Consider the following 23,351-nt stretch of genomic DNA (forward strand, 5'->3'; position numbering starts at 1 on the left):
GTTAATTTGTTAAAATTTTTATTAGTTGGTTGTTTGAAATAGGGTTCTAATAGTAATTAATTTATCATTCTTATCCCATTTGGAATGATTCCTTCTTCTTTCCCTTATTAAGTTCCACGCAGAAATGAAGATCTTCATCCCCAAATCAACTTTAACCCTAAATAAATAAATATAGTGCTATATATGGTTTTCTTACATATATTAATTGATATACACTTTGTAAAAATTGTTTGCTGCCTTTGTGTCCCTCTTAGACAAATGTGACCAATAGTGGGCTTCGGATTTGTTGTTAAGTGTGGAGTCTAATTATATTCTATAATATATATTAGGTAAAAACTTATTATATGAGAAATGTTTTCCATCTTTTATTAATAATAGGTAGCTTACCAAATGTAATTTGTAAAAATTTGTGTAAAACCGTTTCACGGGTATCAATTTGTGAGACAAGTCGGATCTTTTATTGTCACGTGATTTGTTCTCCACATCCGTGAGACGCGTTGATCTTTTATTGCCACATGATTTGTTCTCCACGCTCACACTCACCGCCTCCTCCGACCTTCACCACAGAGCTATTTAACAATGGAAGACGAAAAAACCTAGGCATCCAAATGCTACAAATTAAAGTAACCGTACATAACCTCCATCGTCTGCCTCCATTTTTGCCGCTGCCTCTGACTCTAATGATCATCGCAACTCGCAACGACTAGTCTTAGATGCATCTAATGAGAATTTCTGTCATTCAAATCCCTAATTCTCTATCTATAAATTCTTTCTTCAATGTAAAAACATCATCTCTACCCAAATCAAAATTCTTTTGGTGATCATATGTAAGTTTAAAATTTTAGGGAATAATACTTTAATCTAGTACAAAAGTATTATCAATTTTTAATAAAATCTAGGATTTCTAAGTTCCTATTTTATTATTATATTTTTTAAAAAATATTATTAATATGGAGTGTGAAAACCTGTGTTGTGATGGAAAGCTGATGAAGCTATTATTGTTGAGCATCTCACGTATCTTGCATTTGTATACAACGAAGGTAAACTTTTCAATTGAAAAGTACTAATTTATAATTGAAAAGTAATATGTATATGGATAAAAGTAACACTTTGGCTGTGTTTGGCAGAGCTTATTTAGGTGCTTATAACTTATTTTAAGCTACTAATAAGCTATAAGCTTTGTTTGGTAATGTTCTCAAAATAAGCTAGTAGCTTAAAATAAGAGCTTATTTTAAAACGCTACTTCAAGTAGCTTTTCAAAAATAAGCTAGTAGCTTCTTAAATTTTTTCTATCTTTATCCTTATTATTTTATATAAATGACATCATTTATCCCTCTCAATTAAAACTCTTTTGGCCTTTTTTCTTCAATATGTTTCATTGTAATTTTAATTTGATATTTGTGTTTGAACAATAATTTTTATATGAACTAATTTTATGAATTATAATTGTTTTTCTTTATATATTTTCAAATATATGTTCTTACTTTATATTTTATTAAATTATATTGATTTCATTATTTTATATTTTAATAGGTAAACAAACCTATTTAAATTTAAAACTATTTAACTTTTATGAAGATGTCTTTTTTAGTCTTTTTACATTTAACAACTTATCAAAAAACTAATTTTACCAAACACTTTTGAGCATAACAGCGAGCTTAACAGCTCTTCAGATTTCAGCTTCGAGCTTATAGCTTTTCAACTTTCAGCTACTTTTCAGCTTTCAGCTACCGTTTCAGCTAGATTTGCCAAACATAGCCTTTGATTTTTCTCAATATCCTGTGCAATACATGTTACTTCGAAAAAGTATTGCATTTCGAGGCTAAAGTATTATATTTTCAATGATAATAAAAAAAGTAACAATTTAGTTGAAAATAGCAATATTGTGTAATATTATGTTATTCTGTGTAACATACTTTCAATGAAAACAAGATACTTTTTAGTGTATTATTATAACATTCTTGCTTTTTTGACAAAACAAAAGTTATGAATTGAATATGGAGAATAAGGGTGACCTTTATCTGACCACGCACATTGAAAAAAATATTAAATGTAATACTTCAAAGTACAAATATAATACACAGTTTATAGGTCAGATCATTCTTTCTTTCCCTTATTTGCCCTTCAATATTGATATTAATGGACACAAATATCACATCTGTTTACCAGACACAATCTTTCAAAAAAAAAAAAAAACTCCAATAAATGTGTAACAAAAATGTTATATACATGTGTGCAGTCTATGATTTTACAGAAATGGCTGCTACTCCAACTCTTTGGCAACAATGGCGGGTCACTTCAAATCTTTGGCAACAATAGCAACTTAAGCTCCCTCCCAATCATTGATGCATGCACCATGGAAACTGGACAGAGACAAAGCAAAAATATATATTTAATACTTTAAGCAAAAATATATATTTAATACTTTAAGGCTCATATATAATACATGTAATATAATATTTCAAAACACAAATTTAAATCAATACTTTAAGAATTAAATATAATATTTTATATCATAAATGTAATAAATTAAAGTACAAATCTAATACACAGTTTACAGGTAAATATATTTAATATTTTAAGCATTAAATATAATGCTTTATAGTATAAAACTAATACTTCAAAGCAAAAATGTAATAATCAATACTTAAAACATTAAATATAATACTTTATAGCATGCATAAATTTAATACTTCATAGCACAAATATATAATCAAAACTTTAAGCTTTATATATAATATACTTTATAGCATAAATGTAATACTTCATAGCAGAAATCTAATGCACAACAGGTAGATATATTTAATACTTTAAGTATTAAATATATATAATACTTTATAGCATAAATGTAATACTTCAAAGCACAAATATAATAATTAATAATTTAAACATTAAATATAGTATTTTATAGCATAGATGTAATAATTCATAGTACAAATCTAATGCAGAGTTTATAGGTAGATATATTTAAAACTTTAAGCATTAAATATAATACTCCATACTTTATAGCATAAATGTAATACCTCAGCTCAAAGCACAATGCAAATATAATAATATCAATACTTTAAACATTAAATATAATACTTTATAGCATAAATGTAATACTTAATCGCACAAATATACAATCTTTAAGACTCATATATAATATTTTATAGCATAATTGTAATACTTCATAGCATAGGTTTTATTTCTATCCATATACATAATACTTTATAGCATAAATGTAATACTTCATAGCACAAATCTAATGCACAATTTACAAGTAGATATATTTAATACTTTAAGCATTAAATATAATACTTTATAGCATAAATTTAATACTTCAAAATAAAAATATATAATAATCAATACTTTAAACATTAAATATAATACTTTTGTAGGGATCAAAAACTTTTCCAAAGGGAGTGAGACTCTAGATGCTATACTTGGGTCTCAAAGACTTTGTTTTGACAATATTGGTTTGGGTTATAACCCCACAAAGAAAACAAAACAATTTTCAAGCTATTTTGTCAGGGGCTCTACATCCCAAGCATCTTCATCAAAGGCATCTATCAAATCTTGCCACTATTGTCAAAGGGAAGGACACATAGTTACAAAATGTTCCCTAAGAAGGTTAGTTGAAATGGAAAATCGACTTCCATCATGGAAGAGACCAAGGTGGGTGGTCAAAGGTTCTCTTGCTAACACATATGGACCCAAAAGAACTTGGGTACCAACTTCAAATGTTGAAATATGTTTGTAGGGTCAAATCGTGAGGGGCAAACATATTACTTGGTATGTGGATAGTGGGTGCTCAAGACATGCATGACTGGAGAAGCTTCATGGTTCTTGAAAACCAAGCCCAAAGATGAAGGTACGTGAAGTTACACTTAGAGACAAAACCAAAAAGAAGATAATTGGTAAAGGAAAAATAGGTATAAAAAATTCAATTGCTATTATAACTGTGCTCCTTGTTGATGGTTTGCATTACAATTTGCTTAGTATTAGTCAAATGTGTAATGAGGACCACAAGGTCATTTTTACTTCTAACTCTTGCACATTTTATGAAAACGATAGTGAAAAAGTTCTATTTGTTGCCCATAGAGAAGGAAATTAAATTCATACAAGTTTGATTTTGTTGGTCTTATATGCTTCAAAGTGAAATGTCTTTCTATGATATATGATGATTCATTTCTTTGGCATATACGATTAGGGCATGCTAGCTTTGATCTTATTTCAAAATTTTCACTAAAATATCTTATTTTTGGTTTGCCAAATCTTAAATTTGCTAAAATTCAATTATGTGATTCTTGTCAACATGGTAAACAATCATGCAGTCTTGGTGGTGCAAAGTATGGGTTTGTAATTGTTGATGATTATTCTAGGTATACTTGGGCTATCTTACTTGCGTTAAAAAATGATGTTTTTAATGCATTTGTTAAGTTGTGCAAGAAAATTCAAAATACGAAAGGCCATAGCATTACATCCATAAGAAGTGATCATGGGAAAAAAAAAAAATGAGAACAGACTTTGAAAAATATTGTGAAAAGCATGGGATTGATAACAACTTCTCGGCTCCTAGAACTCCTCAACAAAATGGTGCACTGGAGAAGAAAAATAGAACACTCCAAGAGATGGCATTTACTAATTACTATTTTCCCTTTACTATTGTTAGATTTGCTTATTGCCTATGCGTCTAACTGCTTTCTTCCCTTTACTAGTGTTCATGCTTATTGTGATAACAACTTACTGTTAAGTTTGATCTCTTTCTTAATTAGCTTTGCTATATTGTAGAGATTATATTTCTTTTGCCTTGTTGCCTTTGGAAGCATAATTTGGAAGCATTTTGGATGTATGGCTTACTGCCTTAGCCTCTTACTATTTATTGCATGAAGTCATAGCTTACTACCTTCATCCTCTAATGCTTCTGTTAGGAATAAGTGTAATAATATATTTTGATAATGCAGTGTAAAATAAGATTAGAAATTAAAACCCCTCAAAATTTTCTTTGTAAATTTACATAAGTCATAAACAATCAACATTACTCATCATTGTATGAGTTTAAAGATGACTTAAAATTGACATCATCAAGTAGCAAGAAATGCTATAGCAGCAAATTAAAGGTTACTCAACACAGGAAGACTTTTGGAGTAATGCAATCAATTACATCAAAAACAATCTAAGTTGAGTAGCAACATAAGTTTTTAGCAATAAGACCTGAGAGCAACATGCATTTTGTAATAAGAAGTTTACTCATAGCAAGAGTTGGAGGTGACAGTTCTTTACATTTTGAAAGCATTGTAACCTTCTTGGGTTCATGGTAATTCTCCACCCTTACTTTAACAACATAACTAGATTGAAAGCTTTTTAAATTTTTAAAACCATTTAAAAAAAAAATCTTTAAAACCCATTAACCTATCTTCCAATGGATACTAGTTCCCTCCCTTCTATTTCCGATCCCACCAAAATCACACACACGCGCGCACGAACACACACACACACACACACATATATATATATATACATATATATTCCACTTTCAAAAAAAAAAAAAATAACTATTCCACTTGTTAACTTGCACCCAAACTTTATCGAATCTCTCTCTAATTCCCTTAAAGATGATCTCTCTATTGGACCTCCTTATAATTGTTGACAATCAAATTTAAACTAAAATGAATTAAGTCAGCTCGATATGTAATAGTGGTATCGCATATGAAAATTAAATAAAGACATTAAAGTGTTTTACTTTTTTATCCAAGATTAAAAAATATTCACATGGCAAAAGGGTAAATGATTCGAAAGAGTATTGTATTGATACAACCAAGCTAGCTCATTAAACTATATATCCATAATCCATCCCTGGGTGACAAAGTCATATCCTATTATCAATATAATGGAACCCTAGCCTGCAGAGTATATAACGACCCAAAACCAGCCTTGTAATACAATAAAGACAATCTTGGGCAGAAAGGGAAAAGACGAAGATTAGTAAGTACACTACAACATCCACCCAAGGTAGTTGTGGTTCATCATCTTGCAGCCAATTCAATGTAGCATATTTCATTGGTGTAGAATGAATGAATGATGATATCAATCCTCATATTCATACATTACACCTAAACTACTTTTTCTCTCCAGAACTGTACAGACTGGTCAATTCCACATGAAACAAACGCTGCCTCAGTTGGAGAATGCTCAATCCAACGCGGAACGTCAATATGGTTGGAGGGCAATCTACCTACATTCTTTGTCGTCAGAGCATCCCACACAACAATCTGAGACAGACCAATATAATGTTAAGCAAGCTGTAAAATACCACCCACCCTTTGAGTTGGTGGGTGGATCGGATTAAAGAATTGAATTGAAGAATGAAAACTGACCTCATTGCTTGATTCATCTATGGATAGTACAAATTCTTCGGTATCATTGAAAACAGCCTGCATCAACCAATTACAGATAACACAATAATCACCGACATTTATTGAACCAAGCAAGTTTCCCCAACTCCAATTTCATGTTCTTCATCTGTATTTTTATTAATCGTAGAAATAAATATAACCTATATATAGATAGATAGATTATGAAAGAATTTTCTACCCTTTAATGCTCAAGATAAGTTCATGAAGGCAGAACACCCAACCCAACCCAGCATTCAAGGACAATCTATAAACTTAAGAACTGCAGCTCTATATCTATCTCTCAGTACGTTTGGAAAATTCTCACATTCAAGCCACCAAAAAGTTTTAATAGAATGCATGCAAAAGGGGAGAAGCTTATGTCTATTCCAATAAGGGATTCAATTCATACAAAAGCAGACATGGGTGGGTTCCGAGTCTCTATAAAATGTGTCATGTATGTTAAGCTGCTGGCTTTTACCTGGAACTGCAACTTCGTATGTACAGCTCCAAGATACTGTTTGACCAATTTTCCTGTCCCAACTTCCCAAAGCTTCACAGAAGAGTCTTTTCCACATGAGAGGATATACCTAAAAAACTTGCAACCTTAATCTGTGTTCTGCTTCTGCCCAATAACATATATAAAACGGTAACCTCTGTAGTGTACCAAACATATATAACACTATGCTATACTGTTGCAGTGCACTCAGGAATACATTACTCAATAAAAGAGGAACTATTACTAATGCAGGATGTAGTTAAGTTAGCAGGAACAGCTTATGACAAAGAAGCAAAAGCTGTTAAACTCTGCTCCACTTTAGATTAGGGAAAAGAAGTATTGTAGCAACTGTAGTAAGCAGGAAACTTTTCTCCTCTCTGCTGTCACATTATTACTTTATTTGTTATTGTATTTGTTCTTTAATTTTCAAGAGAATGTTACGTTCCTCCTTAAGTGTATTCAAGAACCACTAGCGCTTGAGATGAAATTTGTTTTTTATCTTTCACCTTTGATCCTTTGTAAAGTTTGCACTTGTGGCTTCCTCTGTTCCATGTGCACCATCTATGGATCGGACACAATTGGCAGTTACGCCATCCCACAACCGAATAGCACCATCTTTGGATGCTGTTACAAACATGCCACCGTTTCGTGAATATCTAACCTGATAAACAGAGAAACTGATCAAGTAATCAACTTTTATGATGTAAAGCCTATCAAAATGCAGACTCGATCTACCTGATTTATGGCTCCATTAACAATAATGTCTTGGAAATGTAATGGCACGTAACATTGAAAAGTATTGATGTCATATAAATGAGGGATGGAGTGATCAGTTCCTGTAAGTACCCTTGTCAGTTGCCAATTTAAGAAAAATCAGTAATTTAATGCAGCAATTTAGCAATTAAGAGTGAGTCTAAGACTCAGTATTCTGTACTTAACGTCTATGAGGGAGGGGAAACACTACAGATCTTTTAGCCACAGTAAATTAGTTTGGAACAATTTTAGTCCGACTCTAACACCACATCTGAAACATAATAAGAAAACAGTATATTTTTACTCTAATTTACTTTTTCTGCAGAAGGCATCTAAAGACCAGTTATTCAGCTTGATGATCTTTAAAGTTCCTAGCATCAGTAAAAGTCACAGTTCACTTTGAGTTTCTTCTATTTATTAAAACTTTAAGCACACACAACCCATTTTTCAATGCATCTTATAAAATTTCTTAGTCGTCTAGAGCAAAGAGTTAAAAAGAAAAAGTCAAGTACAACATACCATATTTCCTAAGGAAAATGTGGTTCTCTAAGAGTAATTTATGAGTTGAAAGCAAACACCAAGTGTAACACACCGTATTTTAACAGATCGAATCGAAGATTAAAGAATATGTGATTTTCTAAGAGTAATTGATGGCGATTTTGATTTCAAAGATAGACAGAGGTCAGCTTGAAAATTATGGGAGCAGCATCACTATTCACTAGCTCTAGAAAAACCTAAGAATTGTTCATAATTTAATGCCAAGAGAACTTTACTTGCCTGCCAGAAGATGATCTCCACAAGGGTGAATTGACACAGACATTACATTATGAGTATCCTGACAAAATATGAAATCTGAACCTTTATGAAAAGGACTGTAATACTACAAATAAAAATCTATTTCCTAAGAAGTTTCTTTAAAATTGAAGATTGAATTGGACAAGGAGCCAGCCGAAGAGACCTCAAAAACTCTAAATGCTCTCTCTGCTACTGGTTTTGAAAAATCAAAGAATCTGCAAGAAAGAAAGCACTTTACTGCATAAGCAATGGGAGATTCATTTTAATGATAGCAAGAAGTCTGATTATTTCACTTATAATTGAAGAAGTCTCCAGGTATCATTACAATTAAATTAATACTTCCTCTATTCCACCTTAATTGCCCCATGTAGTTTCATATTCTTATGTTTAAATTTTGAAATAAAAAATAGATATTAAGAAACTATAGTACATATTAAGTACTACTAGTATTTGTCTCATGAATTATAACTCAAGATTTTTAAGAAATATTCTTTAAAAAATTGGTTAATTCAGACACTTGAAGCTTGAAAAGTGAAACTGGACAGCCTTATTGGGACAGTGGGAATCAATAATTGGAAAATAAAACAGTCCAGAACTCTAGAAGGATATACTGAAAAACAAACTCATACTTGATGGTGTGATCTTTTGCCCCAGATATCACAACAGCATTTTTAGGATGAAAATCTAAATCATTAATTGACTGCAGATGTATCAAAAAAACGTAGGTAAGCAGGGGATTCCAGACTCCACAATCACTGGGAGATATGATTATTTAAACACAAGAAAATTATAATGGGAAAAGCAAATTATTTTATCCACCACAAATATTCACTTGTATAAAACCCAGTTCCGCGCATATCAAATTGTTATTAGAAAAGTTCAACCACTCAGAGTCTCAAAGCATTCAGCATACCACTCCTGCATCATGCAGCAGGGAAGAACACTCTTCATCACACCAATCACATGTCAATTTAATGATTGATTATAGCCAACCAAAATGTCAAACACTGAAACTAAATATAATTTTCTGATTCAAACTCAGAGAGCATAAATAAGGATAATTTGGGGAAATACAAAAAGAAAATCATAGGGAAACTAGCAATCATTACTCCATGACAGTGAACATCATCTAAATTGCAATAAAAATATGACTTGCGTATGATCATAGAATGTTCGTATAACTGGCCCCACTGAGCTGTCTCTTGAGTCTGACCGCAACATTTGTTTTACTTTTGAAACCTTCACAAGAAGATTGCAGCCGCAGCTCATAAGCACCAAATAAATAAATAAATAATAAAGGACAAAAACAAGATGATAAAAAGAACAAAAGGGAAGAATACTTCAAAGAGTTTGATTGACACTTCTGCACTTTCGGTAGAAAGAAACCTTCCATCAGAACTAAATCTTGCACATCTAGCAATACTCTGCAATAAATTATTTTGTTAGATATAATTGCATTAAGCAAGTTTTCAATTAATTAAGAAGTAAAAACAAAGGCGAATCCAATTTTACAAAGCAAAATTTGCTGAAGGTACAACCTTGTGCTCAGAAATATGTCGAGTTTCTTGTTTTGGAAAATTTTTTGATGAGCCTTTGGTGTCATGTGCAGTACTGTTTAGGAAGTTGAACACATTATCAGCTATCTTAATCATACTCAGATATTTAGCAATAATGCATACTACTTTTATAGATCAAATTATCATCACCAAAAAAAAAAAAAAAAAAANCCAAAAAAAAAAAAAAAAAAACAACAACAGCAACAAAAAGAGTTAATTGCATTTTTTATCCTAGATTTATACGTGTCAGTCCACTTTTAGTCCTTTTTTTCAAAACATCCCACTTTGGTCCTAGTATTATTGTGGCATGAACATGTTTGGTCCTCCGTCAACAAAATTGTTTAAATGGCATTAAATACCAGGGCATTGCAGTCTATTCAATTCTAAGTGTTAATTCTTTTTCCGTTTTTGGTCCTAGATTTATATATTTCATTCCACTTTTAGTTCTTTTTTTTTTTTTTTTCCAGAGCATCCCTATTAGTCCTAGCATTATTGTATCATAACCATTTTTTGTCCTCCGTCAACAAATGTGTTTAAATGGCATTATTAACCACTCAAAATCTTCCTTTTTTTCTTCTTGGTAATAGAACAATACAAAGGTTCTACATCTTCAAAAAACAATATACACTCATTATACATTCATTGATAGCATAAATAATCCATAATTCATTTATAGCATAATAGAGCAAAAATTGTTACCAATACATAAGTTTACTACAAAACCCCCCAAAAAAATGCAATTGAAATAACCACAAGTCTACTTCATGACAAACCTTAAACCTAGTGCATGAGTTTACTTCATAAAAATTCACAAGACCTCCAAAGCCCTCCTAACAATAGACTGGTTTAAAATGTTTTTGAAGTAGACTTGTGAATTATTGTGAAGTAATCTTGTGAATTTTTATGAAGTAGACTTATGCACTTTTGTTCAACCAAAAAAACAAAAATAAATTTAAAAAAATAAAATAAAATTCATGGCCAGTCCAAAAGATTGTAAGATACTACAGTTTGGTGGAAATTATTACCTAAAATCAACAGAAATTGCCAGAGGAGCTGGTATGGAGCCATATCCAGCAGCTAGAGTTGGATCAATAGCTGCAGCTGAAGAAACTCTTCTCAACAATTCATCCTTCTCAGCTGCAAGTCCCTGTTAACCACTTAGAACTTCAAGATGTCAATTTTATTATCTATTTTCCATACTCTGAAGTAGGATAAAAAAGCCATGAGATGTAACAATGGCAACCATTAATAAACAATATATATACCTTTGCAACCAATTCAAGTAACCTAATAGGGGGAGTTTCAACAGTCAATGGTATCATTGTAGCTGATGCAACGACTCTTGCAGCCTGAAAACAAGTATTTTAGATCTCAACCTTCAACCAACAGCTTTAGTTGAGAAAACATAGAAACAAGACTTAACTCTCTTCCCAGAATATGTTGGGAACAAATGTGTCCACTCCTAAGGCAAATCTAGATTTTATCCTAAAGTAAAAATAAATTTTACCATGTAGAAACGGAAAGTTTATAATTTACTTTAAACAGTTCTCTGGTGCTATGGTATTATATCTCTTTTAGCTTCCTAATTTATAACAGGAATTTGTTCCCTACTTTACATGTAGGAATAAATTTTAATAGAGAAATTAGTCACTTATTCCCATTTTTCAATTGTTAGGTAATTTTACCCTATAGGCAGCCTCCTTTGTCAATAAATTGTTGTATCCCTCTCCATTGAAGTAGTATGAATAAGAATATTTTCCAGCAGCAAGTTTACAGGTTAATTAAATGGTGACAATTTCTTAGGGTTGTTGTGGTATGTCCAAATGTACATCAAGGGGCACAGAAGATTTGGAACCTCATGGGTGATAAGAAGAAGCCAAATGAAGATGATCAGTCCTTCACAACTTGATACGTCAAGAACTCTATGGTAATGATTTGGCTTCTGAATTCAACAGTCGAAGACATCAGTTCTTATCATATATGGTATTCAATGGCAATGGAACTCTGGGGCAATGGGAACCTGATGAATTCAGACCTTGAAAAGCAATCCTAAGCATATGAACTAACTTGTAAACATTGACCAAGGTGAGAGTAGTCTCACAAACTACTTCAATTCTCTTATTAGAACTGTGCAAGACCTTAAATTTTTAACCAATTATGAGTGGAAGTCAGTAGATGAAAAGAATCACTACAAAAAGACGGTAGAAGTTGATCAAGTTTAAGTTTATTGTGATACTTAGAGGCTGTTTGGTGGCCAGGAAAGTTTTCCTAGCAATTTGAAAGGTGAGTAAGTTATCACCATGTTTGGTGGCACTTTGACTTGGAAAAGTTTGAGTCGACTAAGAATCTGATTCCTTGAAAGGTGGGAAAGTTATTTCAAAGTTGGAGTGGCTGGATTCTTTTTCCCAAAATGTGTAAAATTTATCTAATTACTTTTGTTGTTTGCATGTGGCAAGCGTATGTTGGAGATTTTTTTTTTAAAATCCTTGGGAAGTTTAGACAAACTAAATGCTTGAAATAATTTTCAGGAATTTAATTGTTATGTTTCCTAGTAACACCAAACATGTTAACTAATTTTCCCAGCAAAGTTGCCCCCAACAAACACATTCCCTAGGAATTTAATTGGTGGGAATTGAAAGCACCAAAAAGCCTCCTAATGTTGAGTTTAATGAGATGTGTGGACACATTATTGGCTTAAAGCCTTTTCTTGCAATTGAGAAGTGTTCTCTCAAGACATACTTGTAGGGTAAGGCTGTTCTGACTGCAGCCTATTTAATGAATAGAATGTCTTTTAGTGTTTTGAAGTATAACACTCCTGTAAACTGTCTGAAAATAATTGTTTTCTACATCCTATCTAAATCCGTAACATGTCCTCATAAGCATTTGGCTGCACATGTTTTTGTGTGTATACAGTATACCTATCAATTTTCTATGCAATTAGTAATATTCAAAAGCTTTAAGATGTGTTTTCATTCACTCTGCTCCAAATGAAAACGGGTTGAACTTAGAAGCTCCAACTTATTGTTCTTCAAACACTCAAAGTAATTCAACTCTTCTCCCTAGTCCTTATCTCATCTTCACAAACTGAAATATGGTTATACTGATTTTTCTGATTAAAATCTCCCTAAGCGGCTTCTAAAGAACTCCATTCATTTCAAAATGCCCTATTTCTAAATAGGTATCGAATCAGAAACCGTTGAACAACCATAGGGCTTTTACTTATAGGGTTTCTAACCTGTTTTTTTGAAGAACTATTCAGGAAGCATGTGTATTGTGTGATCCAAATTGGAGATTAGCAGTGTCAGAAGAGTTGAATGATCAAAGAAAAGTGTTGCACATAGGATGTGGCTGGCCTACTAGCAAACTAAAAACAGTTAGCTGCAAATATGTGTACGCAATAAGGTGCAGAATCAGGGTAAGGTAGTTCATTTGGATGGTGGTGACTATAATACAGGAGCATATGGTATATAAGGACTTAAATTTGTTTGGGAAAGAGGTTAGAATAATAGAAAAATCACTACAAATCACAACTAGATTACATAAGTCTCAAACTGTTTACATGATCACATTCTAAAATTCTTCAAATTATTTTATCTTCTCCACTAAAATAACAATATTTGCAAAAATTTCCACTGTATCACAAATACCAAGCATCACTAAAGATACAATATCAAATATACCAAACAACACTGAAGGTACAAAAGAAATTAAACTTTCTCAAGAACCACAAAGAAAGAACCTGATTGAGATTGTTGTCACGAAGATGAGCAACAATAAGAGCATTGACTTGACGATGCAACTTTGCATCCAACAGCATTTGATCCAAGCTACTGCCATTGCTAATGTTGCTACTATCCATTTTCTTTAGTTAATTCTTGGCTTTGCTCCAAGGAGCAAAACCCCCTGATCTTGATTTTCACAAATATGTGCTCTTGATTATATTGTGATGAAAAACTTTTCCCCTCTTTGGGAAAAACTGAGATAGAGAACAATCTGTAAAGGACAGAAATCCAGAGGAAAATAGAGAAAGAAAGAAAGAAGCAGAAGTTAGGATTTAGGGAGAAGAAAGAAATGTATATTTGAATTATTTTTCAACATATATAAAATCCAGTCCTTACAATCTACTTACCTAACTGATTCCCCAAAACTCCAATTTTATTCAGCCAAACAGAATATCGAAAACAACCGTTTGCCTCGGAATGACGTCGTCGTCTGAATCTATGATCAACGCCCTCCAACTGCTGTTTCATGCGACGTCGTTTCTGTTGAGCTCGTTCCTTTGGCAGTTCAGCCTTCTTCTTCATTCCTTCCTTTTGCTTTCTTAAGCTTCCTCCTCTCCTTCTTCTTCTTCTCATTTGGCTCACCTTCTAGGGCTGTTACATAAACTAAGACTGTACTCAAATCCCAGAAAATTGATTTATTTTATATCTACCATAGAAATCTGGATTTCCATGTGTTTGGACTTTGGATCATTGTCCTGAAGCAATGTAAGCTTGTACACTGAAACCGCCATTCTTTCTTGTGGACTACTGGACTGAGGACTCTAAAGCGCGCGTCTCGAAATTACGTAAAAACCTATGTACGTGGATCACTCTGAAACGATTAATTAAAAATTGCATAGTCAGATTCTATGAGAAAAAATTGAAAAAAGAGTATTATGGTCCATTTGGAAAGTAAGAAAAATAACTTCCGAAAAATATTTTTGAGAAAATGAGTTAATTTTTGAAAAATATTTTTCTTTTCAGTGTTTAGTTGCCTTATAGAAAGTTGTCTTGGTGTGTTTGGTTCATTTTTTGGAAAATTAGTAGAATTGTATAATTATAACGAAATAGTATGAACGGTTCTAGTTACGATTAAGAATCAAAAAAATAAAATAAAATTATTGTTGAACTGTGAATCGAAACTGAACCGTAATCATATATAGTGAAAATGATCAAACACTTATTTTGGTAAATCGGTTCGATTCGGTTTCAATTTTTATTTTTAACCGCCAATTCAAAATTTATTTATTTATTTTTGTAAATTCTATTTTTTATTTTTAAAATAGTCTAAATATTCAATAATTATTTTATTTTATTTTTCCAGTTCTGAATTGTAACTATAACCGTCCATACTATTTAGGTTTAATTGTTACAGTGTCCGATTAGGTTCGAATCGAACCTTGGTCTTCAATATAAGTAATAATTTGTTAGAGAAGAAAAATAAATGAAATAGTTATTTTTAAGGGCAAAAATATCAATTTAACATGACATGGGGAAAATCACCACTTTTAAAATAATTGAGGAAAAAAATCGTCATTTTAATAATTCAGAGAAAAAAATGCTATATGCACATAACTCAGGGCGGAAAGTGTCATTTTCTCTTGCATATATTTTACTTGTTAATGATTAATTACGTACTTTTAAAGTTCAATGACTCAATTGACAAAAGTTATAAATTTAGTGTCCTATTTGACACTTTTTAAATTTAAATTTAAAAAAAAATTATAAGAATGAACCAATGATATTACCCATGATTTATCTCACCAAAAAAAAAAAAAAAAAATTACCCATGATTTTTGTATGGTTTTCTATACTTGTTGAATGGTACATTACGCTACAAATCGGGACCGAATCCACCATAAATGGAATATACTAGACCCAAAGTATATGTACACGGTTGTTATACCGTGGACCATGGTCCGAAAATGGCATCGTTTGACTTGTTTCTTTTAGTAAAGAAACGGCAACCGTTACATTTTAACAAATTCCGTATTTTTTGTGTGTTCATAACAAAATGAAACTATAGTGTATCTAAAATGAAATTGTGTTCCATATTGTGTTTATATTATCAAACGAAACTGTATTTGAAGTGAAATGATATTTTAGTTTTGCTGAAATAAAACTACAGTATGTATGAAAAGAAACTGAATAACATGTCTCACATATTGGGTGTATATTGTCAAATGAAATTGTAGTTATATCGAAATGATACTATAGTTGTAATGAAACTACCGTGTATATAAAAAGAAACTAAATAACAGTTTCACATATTTGAGTGTATATTGTCTAATGAAATCGTAGTTAAATTAGAATTTACTCCGTATAATTTTGTGGTGTTGTAATAAGACTATAGTATGTATAAAATGAAATTCAATAACATTGATAGGGAATATTTCATGAGTTTGACCTCCCCAAAGTCAAAGCGTCAATGTTTGGGCCTATATAAAGGCACAAATCCTTCAAGCAAATAGTACATTATACAGTAAAATCTACATTCAGTAAACAAATAATGTACAACCCCTAAATATAATGTACATTTTTAATATACTAAAAGTATATTATTTTTATACTGAATGTACATTATTTGATAGTATGATCCATACAGCTATATGGACCATAGTCCACACAATAATGATTGCTTCAAGCAAGGGGAATTTTTTTCCTCTCCTCTTACTCTCTCTCTCTCTCCAACTCACTATAACCCTGGCCTTATATAGTGTCTAGGCCAATTTTGTAATGCATGATGGAACTCTTTCCTTTTATATACTTACATGCACACACGCTAATAATAATTTTAATTTTTTTTTCAATATTTAAAAGAATAAGAATACGATTGTTATAAAGTAGGAACTCATGCGCCTAAATGCCTAATGTTTCGAAGGAGGTATCAAGAAATTAAGAAGTAAGAATTATGAAATTACAAGACTATCCATTGGCTCAAAATTAGTGTTGTCCAAAATTATTGGTAAAAATATTATTCAAATTTTATGTTTACAACACGGCCATCATCAATATTCATCCTAGGTCCATAAGTGAAGAATTATTAAAATACATATCAATTATTCATCAGCGTTGTGTATATTCAAATTCTATGAGGATACAAATAATATAAAGACTAGTGAAAACAAAGAGAAAATTTCAGACAGAGAATGAATCATATTTCCAACATTCCAAATTTCCAATGATCAGCATATTACCAGAGGCTATAAAAGGATCAGTCTCCAAAAGGTTAGCAATGGGCCAAGCACGCACAAATCCTCTGATCAAATTTTAAAGTGCATGGTCGACTTGACCCATTCGTAATATATCCATCATCAGGATGCACTTCGAGTGCATGTTGTTATCTTTATCTGCAGTTTGGCTTCACATGTACTAATTCTCTACTTTCTTAAGCTGACAAATACTTGCGGGGGGACTCATGATAAAATAAAATAATATGCCTTATTATTATTATTAGTTATAATAGTAATAATAATATTGGTCAAAGAAGAAGTCCAACAAGAAAATAGGGAAGGCTAAGGGGAAATTATCGTTATATATATCCATATATTTATATATAAAAGCCTTGTCTTTTGAAATCTTTGGCGCTCAAGAATTAGATTTTTCTATTTTTTCTTTCATTGAATCATGTAAATAAGCTGAAACTTTCGATTGTGATGTTTTGTTTTCTGTAAAAAAACTCGAGGGTGTTCTAGAAATTCTGATCATCCACATCTTACATTCTCAAAATTGTCGGAACTTGGGCATCTGTGTCTTGAGTTTTGATTTTGGTGGTTTGATCCGAAACCCTAATTCAGTCTGAACAGAAATTGATCGAGTCGGTTAAGGTTTTGGAACATAGATTTGGAAAATAATTGAATTGATTTGTTAAGAATTGGGTGATTTGGAGTATACATAAGGGGGGAAGAATGCATATCAGCAGCCAGGAATGGAGGGGAGCCAGCCGGTGGATCTTTCCAAACACCCGTTTGGAATTGTGCCCACCCTCCAGTAAGTCTCTTCTCCCTTGTCATCAACGGATTTTACTGTTAAAGAATGAACAATGCGTGAACCATAACCAGAACCAAAATGAACAATCTTTCTCGGTGACTGGCCACCATTCGCCGGTCACTTTTTACCTAAAATTTTGCCGACGGGTTATTGGAATCCTAATTATCTGTGATAGCATGTCATTAATCGATTTTTTGGCTTCATTGCATCAAAATTAATTGTTAATGGGTGCAAGTGCACCTTTATAAAGTTTAGGGGCTAATTGATTTGCAGCTAAAGTTCGATTTGACCATGTTCCCTATAAAAAAAAAGAAGATCAAAATGTTAATTACATTTTAATGATTTTGTTGACGAAGGACAAAAAATATCATACCACAATAATACTAGTACCAAAGAAGATTTTCGTTCTAAAAGAAGAACGAAAAGTGGATTGCTACCTATAAATCTATTTAACTCTTTTTAAAATACATAATTTTGTTCCTAGATTTATCAACATCTTCTTGATATACTATAAGGAGAATACATGATGAAGCTTATGTATTGTTGCATTTATATATATTCATTTTTCAAGTGTGTTTTATTTGATTTTTGTTTTGTAATGCATGATGAGACTCTTTCCTTTTGGTTATATATATACATACATGCACACACGCCAATAAGAATTTCAATTTCTTTTTCAATATTTGAAAGAATAAGAATACAATTGTTATAAATTAAAGTAAGAACTCATGCGCCTAATGTTTTGAAGGAGGTATCCAGAAATTAAGAAGTGAGAATTGTGAAATTACAAGACTATCTGTTGGCACAAAATTAGTGTTGCCCAAAATCTATAGGGTGTAATTGTCCTAAAAATAGGATAATTTTTCCTTTACTAACTGCGCATGCACAAATAGCCTCTCATTTTGAGAGTTTGCACCTATATTTATTTTTTTTGAAATACAGAAGGGAGGGGGGAACCCAGGCTATGGTATAACACACAACACAGCCTACTCTGTCTCCAACATGAGACGTTCGCTCACAGCTCCTATTTGATCATTACTTACAAGTTTGTCACAGCCAAGGGGAGGGGAAACAAAGATAATGCATGGCTCCCTCCTGTTAGCAGCTAACCTAGCCAAAAAATCAGCTACGAAATTCTGTTCGCGGAACACATGAACAACCGGAGTGCACCTATATTTATTTGTGTCGTTGTACCTTGATAGATGACAAAATTATTAAGTCTGTCAATAAATCCAATATTATTACACTAGCAAAAACTTGAACTTTTAGATTAGAAGGGCCAAAATCATTCATTTCAAAAATGCAAGGAAGTCATAAAGTGAGACTTCAACTTCAACTTCAACTCTTAACTTGGAAGGAAGGGATTGGAGATATGTCAAAAATTCTAATCAGAGAGACAAATTGAGATCGCAATCTAGGAATGGAAGAGGCAAGTCGATGGAAAAAATGTTTGTGTTGAAATTGTAGAAAAATAGACCATTTGAGAATGAAATGCAAGGCATGAAAAAGAAAGATGAAAATAAAGGTGATAATGCAAATAATAATAACTAATACAAGATTTTTCTCAAATCTGCGAACCACTTCCACTAAAGTCACTAGATGAATTTTTATTGATCTTAGGAGTTGAGAGAGATTCAAAATTGAAAGTCCAAAGGGTAAACTAAATTGGTCATTATATAGGGATACCTTCAAGTTATATACCCTATTACATTTGGTAAGCTAGCTACTTAATTAATATTAAAACAAGACGAAAAACACTTATCATATAATAAGTTACCTAATATTATACTATAGAATATAATTAAACTCCACGCTTAACAACAAATGCGGAGGCGACCATTGATCACATTCGTCGTCTAAGAGGGACACAGAGGCAGCAAACAATATTTACAAAGTGCATATAAATTCATACATGTAAGAAAACCATATTATAACAACAACAACAACAATAACCTTTCATACCCTATTAATTAATGCATGCATGCATGCGATAGGAACAGAAAATTAATACCAACCCTCTACTATCTAGTCAGGCTAGGATGTGAGATCGATCCCTAAGAATGGAAAATTTTGCCTTTGCCAGAAAAACACTAATACCAATTAAACATATCTAACTAACAATACTAAGTAAAAGAGTATGGATATGGAGGTACAAGAACTTGAACAACACCTTCAAGCATTTGGTTGACTTTTCTCATTGTTGGCCTCAGAGAAGGGTCTTCCTGAATGCACCAAATAGCTGTCTTTACAAATCGACCCACCATCTCCATATCATTCAAGGCCTCTGCATCATTTTCAACTAATAAATCCAATCTCTTCTCTTGGAAGCAGTCAATGACCCAATCAGCCAGAATGACTTTATCTGATCCATCTATTTCTATATCACCCACGCTTCTCCGACCAGTTATGATCTCCATCAACAATATGCCAAAGCTGTACACATCTACTTTCACCGTGACTTTATTGTTTCTGAACCATTCAGGAGCAACGTAACCTTTTGTCCCCCTAATATTAGTGTGAGTTCGACTCTCATTCACCCTCAGAAGTTTTGCCAACCCAAAATCTGAGATTCGAGCATTGTAATCCTCGTCAAGGAGTATATTCTGAGGCTTTATGTCACAGTGGATGATTTGAGTGTTGCATTCTTCATGTAAGTAAGTGAGGCCATGAGCAATCCCGAAGGCAATTTTGGTCCTCTCACTCCAACTCGGTGTCAAATCGCTGAAAAGGAAACTTGCTACACTTCCATTTCTCATGTACTCATAAATCAATAGTTGATGTTGACCCTCATTGCAATATCCGAGCAGGCGGACTAAATGCTTGTGATGCGTTTGCCCAATAACATTTACCTCGACTTTGAACTCCTTCTCTGAGTCATGAGCTACTCGATCCAACTTCTTGACGGCCACAATGTTTTCAGAACCCAATGGGATTTCCCCTTTATAGACAATTGCGGAAGCACCTCTGCCTATTTCTTCCCTAAACCCATTTGTGGCTTTTGCAAGCTCATTATACGAGAAACAATGCAGATTTGATTGCACTGAAGGGTTAGGTTTCTTGATTTTCCTCTTGTAAATAAAAGAGAATCCCAAACAGGTTGTGGTAATGAATAGAAAATTGATGAACACAGAGCTACCCAAGAGCACGGAACCCACAACGATCAAGGTTCCATGATCCTTTTTCTTGTCTGGAAAACCATTATTTTGCTTCTCTAGAAAACCATTTTTCCTTAGTTTGAGGAAAGCTTTGGCGTCGATATTGGGACCGTGGATACCATTAGACAGCGGCAATCTCTTCTTCCAACAACCCGAGCCTCCATAAATGGCAACATCACATAAACAATCATTCAAACAAGAAGCTTTGCACTCATCGTCACCACAAGGATTAATGTGCGCAATGTCATTAAATGGCCAATTCGTATTATTTACCTCAATAATTTCGTAGAGATCTTCAGATGAACCTTTCTCATCACAAGTCTGAAGAAAATTTGTTCCACAGCTCCCATACTCATCACTTGGATCAATGAGTGAATAACCTTGAGGACACTTACAAGATGGTCTCTTGGTAGTAAGATCAAGTGAGCACACATTGTTATACCCACAAGCTCCACTGCCATAATCTCCATGAATTGCAGTACAGATGTTTTCGGGTTGAGACCAAGTAGAGACCCAGGTTGGGTTAACGGTAGAAATCTTTGGAGTACTATACAGACTGAGCACTCCATCAAAGTTGAGACTCACTCTTAGATAACTTTCAGAGTAGGTAGAAAGTGGTGGTGTAATCTCTACCGTTTGGTTGCTTCCTTTCAATATATATAGTGAACCCATTTCAGTAAATCTGAGTTTATAGTCAGAAATTGTTGGATCAGAAGTCGTGCTGTTATAGTAATTGACATCGAAATCCAAATTTGTGGAAACGCTTTTGGTTGAAAGAATCATATTCCCATCACCAAGCATCCGAAGATAGAATCTACCTTGAGAAAAATTGGTTTCAGAGCGTCGAGAGATGAGTATGCCTCCAATCTCCATCTCCTGGGTGGGCAACAAAGTATCAGTTGGATGGGAAAAGGTATCCCACACCACTCTAGAATCCCTTCCCACAAGGACAAGATTTCCAGTATCATTCAGAAACCCATGATCAATTACTTGACTTAAGCCATCACCGGGTGACCATAATTTGTTGCCTTGAGGATCACTGAGAATTAGCCCCGAACCAGAATCCACCCGCACAGTTGATCCTTGCGGAGCAGCAGAAGTATTAGCATGCCAAACTATGGTACGTTGGGGTATATTGGCATACCATATGCATAGCATGAACTGGTCTTCTGTGGCTTGAATTTTCTGGAACCCAAATGCAAAAACTCCAGATGGTGATGAGACCCATGGTTCGCTGGCGGTATTAAGGGTTTGGTTAACAGCAATAGTGGCGTTGTTTTGAGCAAAAGTGTGCAACGGGAACACAAAGAAGAGAAGATAAAGAAGAGGGTACCCCATTATTGCAAGATTGAGAAAATAATTAAGGTTTGATTTGGAAATACAACAGAGAACAAATTAAACACGAGCACCATTTGTAGCAACACAGTTCTTGACTTTTGTTGTAAATGCATGGGGCCACACCTTAGGCAAATTATACCGTGAACCACGATGCACATAACATTGTGCACCACGTACGTAAACGACGTCGTTTTGAGTACTGTAAACTAACCGTCCGTTTTTTTGGAAATCATGTTTCCCGTTTCGGTTGATCTCTGTATTTATGTTAATATTCTGTATATTCCAGGTAATCATTCTGTGTATTCTAGGCAACCGTTCTGTGTATTCATGTTAGTAACACTATGTTGTGATGTGTTTGTGCATTCGAATGTTTATTAGGAGGATGAGTTTTGTGTATTTTGTGTCAATATTCTGTGTCTTCATGTTATTAACACAGGTTATGATGTGTTTATGCATTCGAATGTTAGGAGGATGAGTTCTGTGTATTTTGTGTCAATATTCTGTGTATTCTGGGCAAACATTCCGTGTATTCTAGGCAAACGTTTTGTGTATTCTAGATAATGATTATGTGTATTATAGATAATGAATTCACTGGAGTCATTCGCGTCCGCGTCCCCGTTCACTAACATCGGTGTATTTTGTGTCAATATTTTGTGTATTCTGGTCAAACGTTCTGTGTATTATAGACAAACGTTCTATGTATTCTAGATAATGATTATGTGTATTATAGATAATGAATTCCCTGGAGTCATTCGCGTCCGCGTCCACTAACATCGAAACGACGTCGTTTACGTACGTGGTACACATTGCTATGTGCACCGTGGTGCAGGCTATAACGATTGCACACCTTAGCAACTAGCCACAATCTTAGGCAAAGGGCATTTGAAGTTTTGACTAATTCAAGAGAGGTGACTGTTTACAATGGCTGGTTCCCTTCCCACCTGCACCTGCCTACATGAATTTTCTTAGACGATGCGTTACAGGTGAAAATTTTATACATTGCACCAGTTTTGCGGTTTTTTCATTTTCGATCCCCTGAGCATATTTTTAATTCAACCATGGTGTTAATACCTTTGACAAAATGACAAGATATACTATTCTTTTCCTAGAGTTGAAAATGTCAATGTTGA

General features: G+C 33.2%; 2 protein-coding genes across 3 annotated transcripts; both read right to left on the minus strand.

The window, feature by feature from the left end:
* Positions 1 to 5,703: 5,703 nt before the first annotated feature.
* On the minus strand, positions 5,704 to 14,463 carry LOC116004393 (cleavage stimulation factor subunit 50-like). Of its 2 annotated transcripts, XM_031244431.1 has the most exons (15): positions 14,107 to 14,463; positions 13,717 to 13,970; positions 11,243 to 11,326; positions 11,003 to 11,124; positions 9,960 to 10,032; positions 9,762 to 9,845; positions 9,574 to 9,660; positions 9,051 to 9,121; positions 8,585 to 8,636; positions 8,404 to 8,461; positions 7,609 to 7,709; positions 7,380 to 7,534; positions 6,856 to 6,964; positions 6,360 to 6,416; positions 5,704 to 6,254 (listed from the first exon to the last, which is right to left on the minus strand). In XM_031244431.1, exons 2-15 carry the CDS (start codon positions 13,834 to 13,836, stop codon positions 6,096 to 6,098), a joined length of 1,332 nt encoding a protein of 443 aa, XP_031100291.1. In that variant the 5' UTR covers positions 13,837 to 13,970; positions 14,107 to 14,463; the 3' UTR covers positions 5,704 to 6,095. The 2 variants fall into 2 exon arrangements, 1 of the variants encoding a protein (XP_031100291.1); XR_004094791.1 differs by lacking the exon at positions 5,704 to 6,254 and having other exon boundaries at positions 6,856 to 6,999.
* Positions 14,464 to 19,851: 5,388 nt separating this feature from the next.
* LOC116003981 (G-type lectin S-receptor-like serine/threonine-protein kinase RLK1) lies at positions 19,852 to 22,221 on the minus strand. The gene has a single exon (XM_031243924.1). It carries the CDS (start codon positions 22,219 to 22,221, stop codon positions 19,852 to 19,854), a length of 2,370 nt encoding a protein of 789 aa, XP_031099784.1.
* Between the last annotated feature and the right edge of the window lie 1,130 nt (positions 22,222 to 23,351).

Source organism: Ipomoea triloba, chromosome 14 (assembly GCF_003576645.1).
Source record: "Ipomoea triloba cultivar NCNSP0323 chromosome 14, ASM357664v1".
Classification (NCBI taxonomy): Eukaryota; Viridiplantae; Streptophyta; class Magnoliopsida; order Solanales; family Convolvulaceae; genus Ipomoea; species Ipomoea triloba.

What these genes read in the sequence shown, in the direction of transcription:
- LOC116004393 (XM_031244431.1), bottom strand. Translation starts at nt 13,836, where the DNA reads ATGGATAGTAGCAACATTAGCAATGGCAGTAGCTTGGATCAAATGCTG. An exon ending in GAGCATTTAGAGTTTTTGAG is followed by an intron (nt 8,462 to 8,584) that starts GTCTCTTCGGCT and finishes ATATTTTGTCAG; the next exon opens with GATACTCATAATGTAATGTC. An exon ending in TAGATGAATCAAGCAATGAG is followed by an intron (nt 6,255 to 6,359) that starts GTCAGTTTTCAT and finishes GGTCTGTCTCAG; the next exon opens with ATTGTTGTGTGGGATGCTCT.
- LOC116003981 (XM_031243924.1), bottom strand. Translation starts at nt 22,221, where the DNA reads ATGGGGTACCCTCTTCTTTATCTTCTCTTCTTTGTGTTCCCGTTGCAC.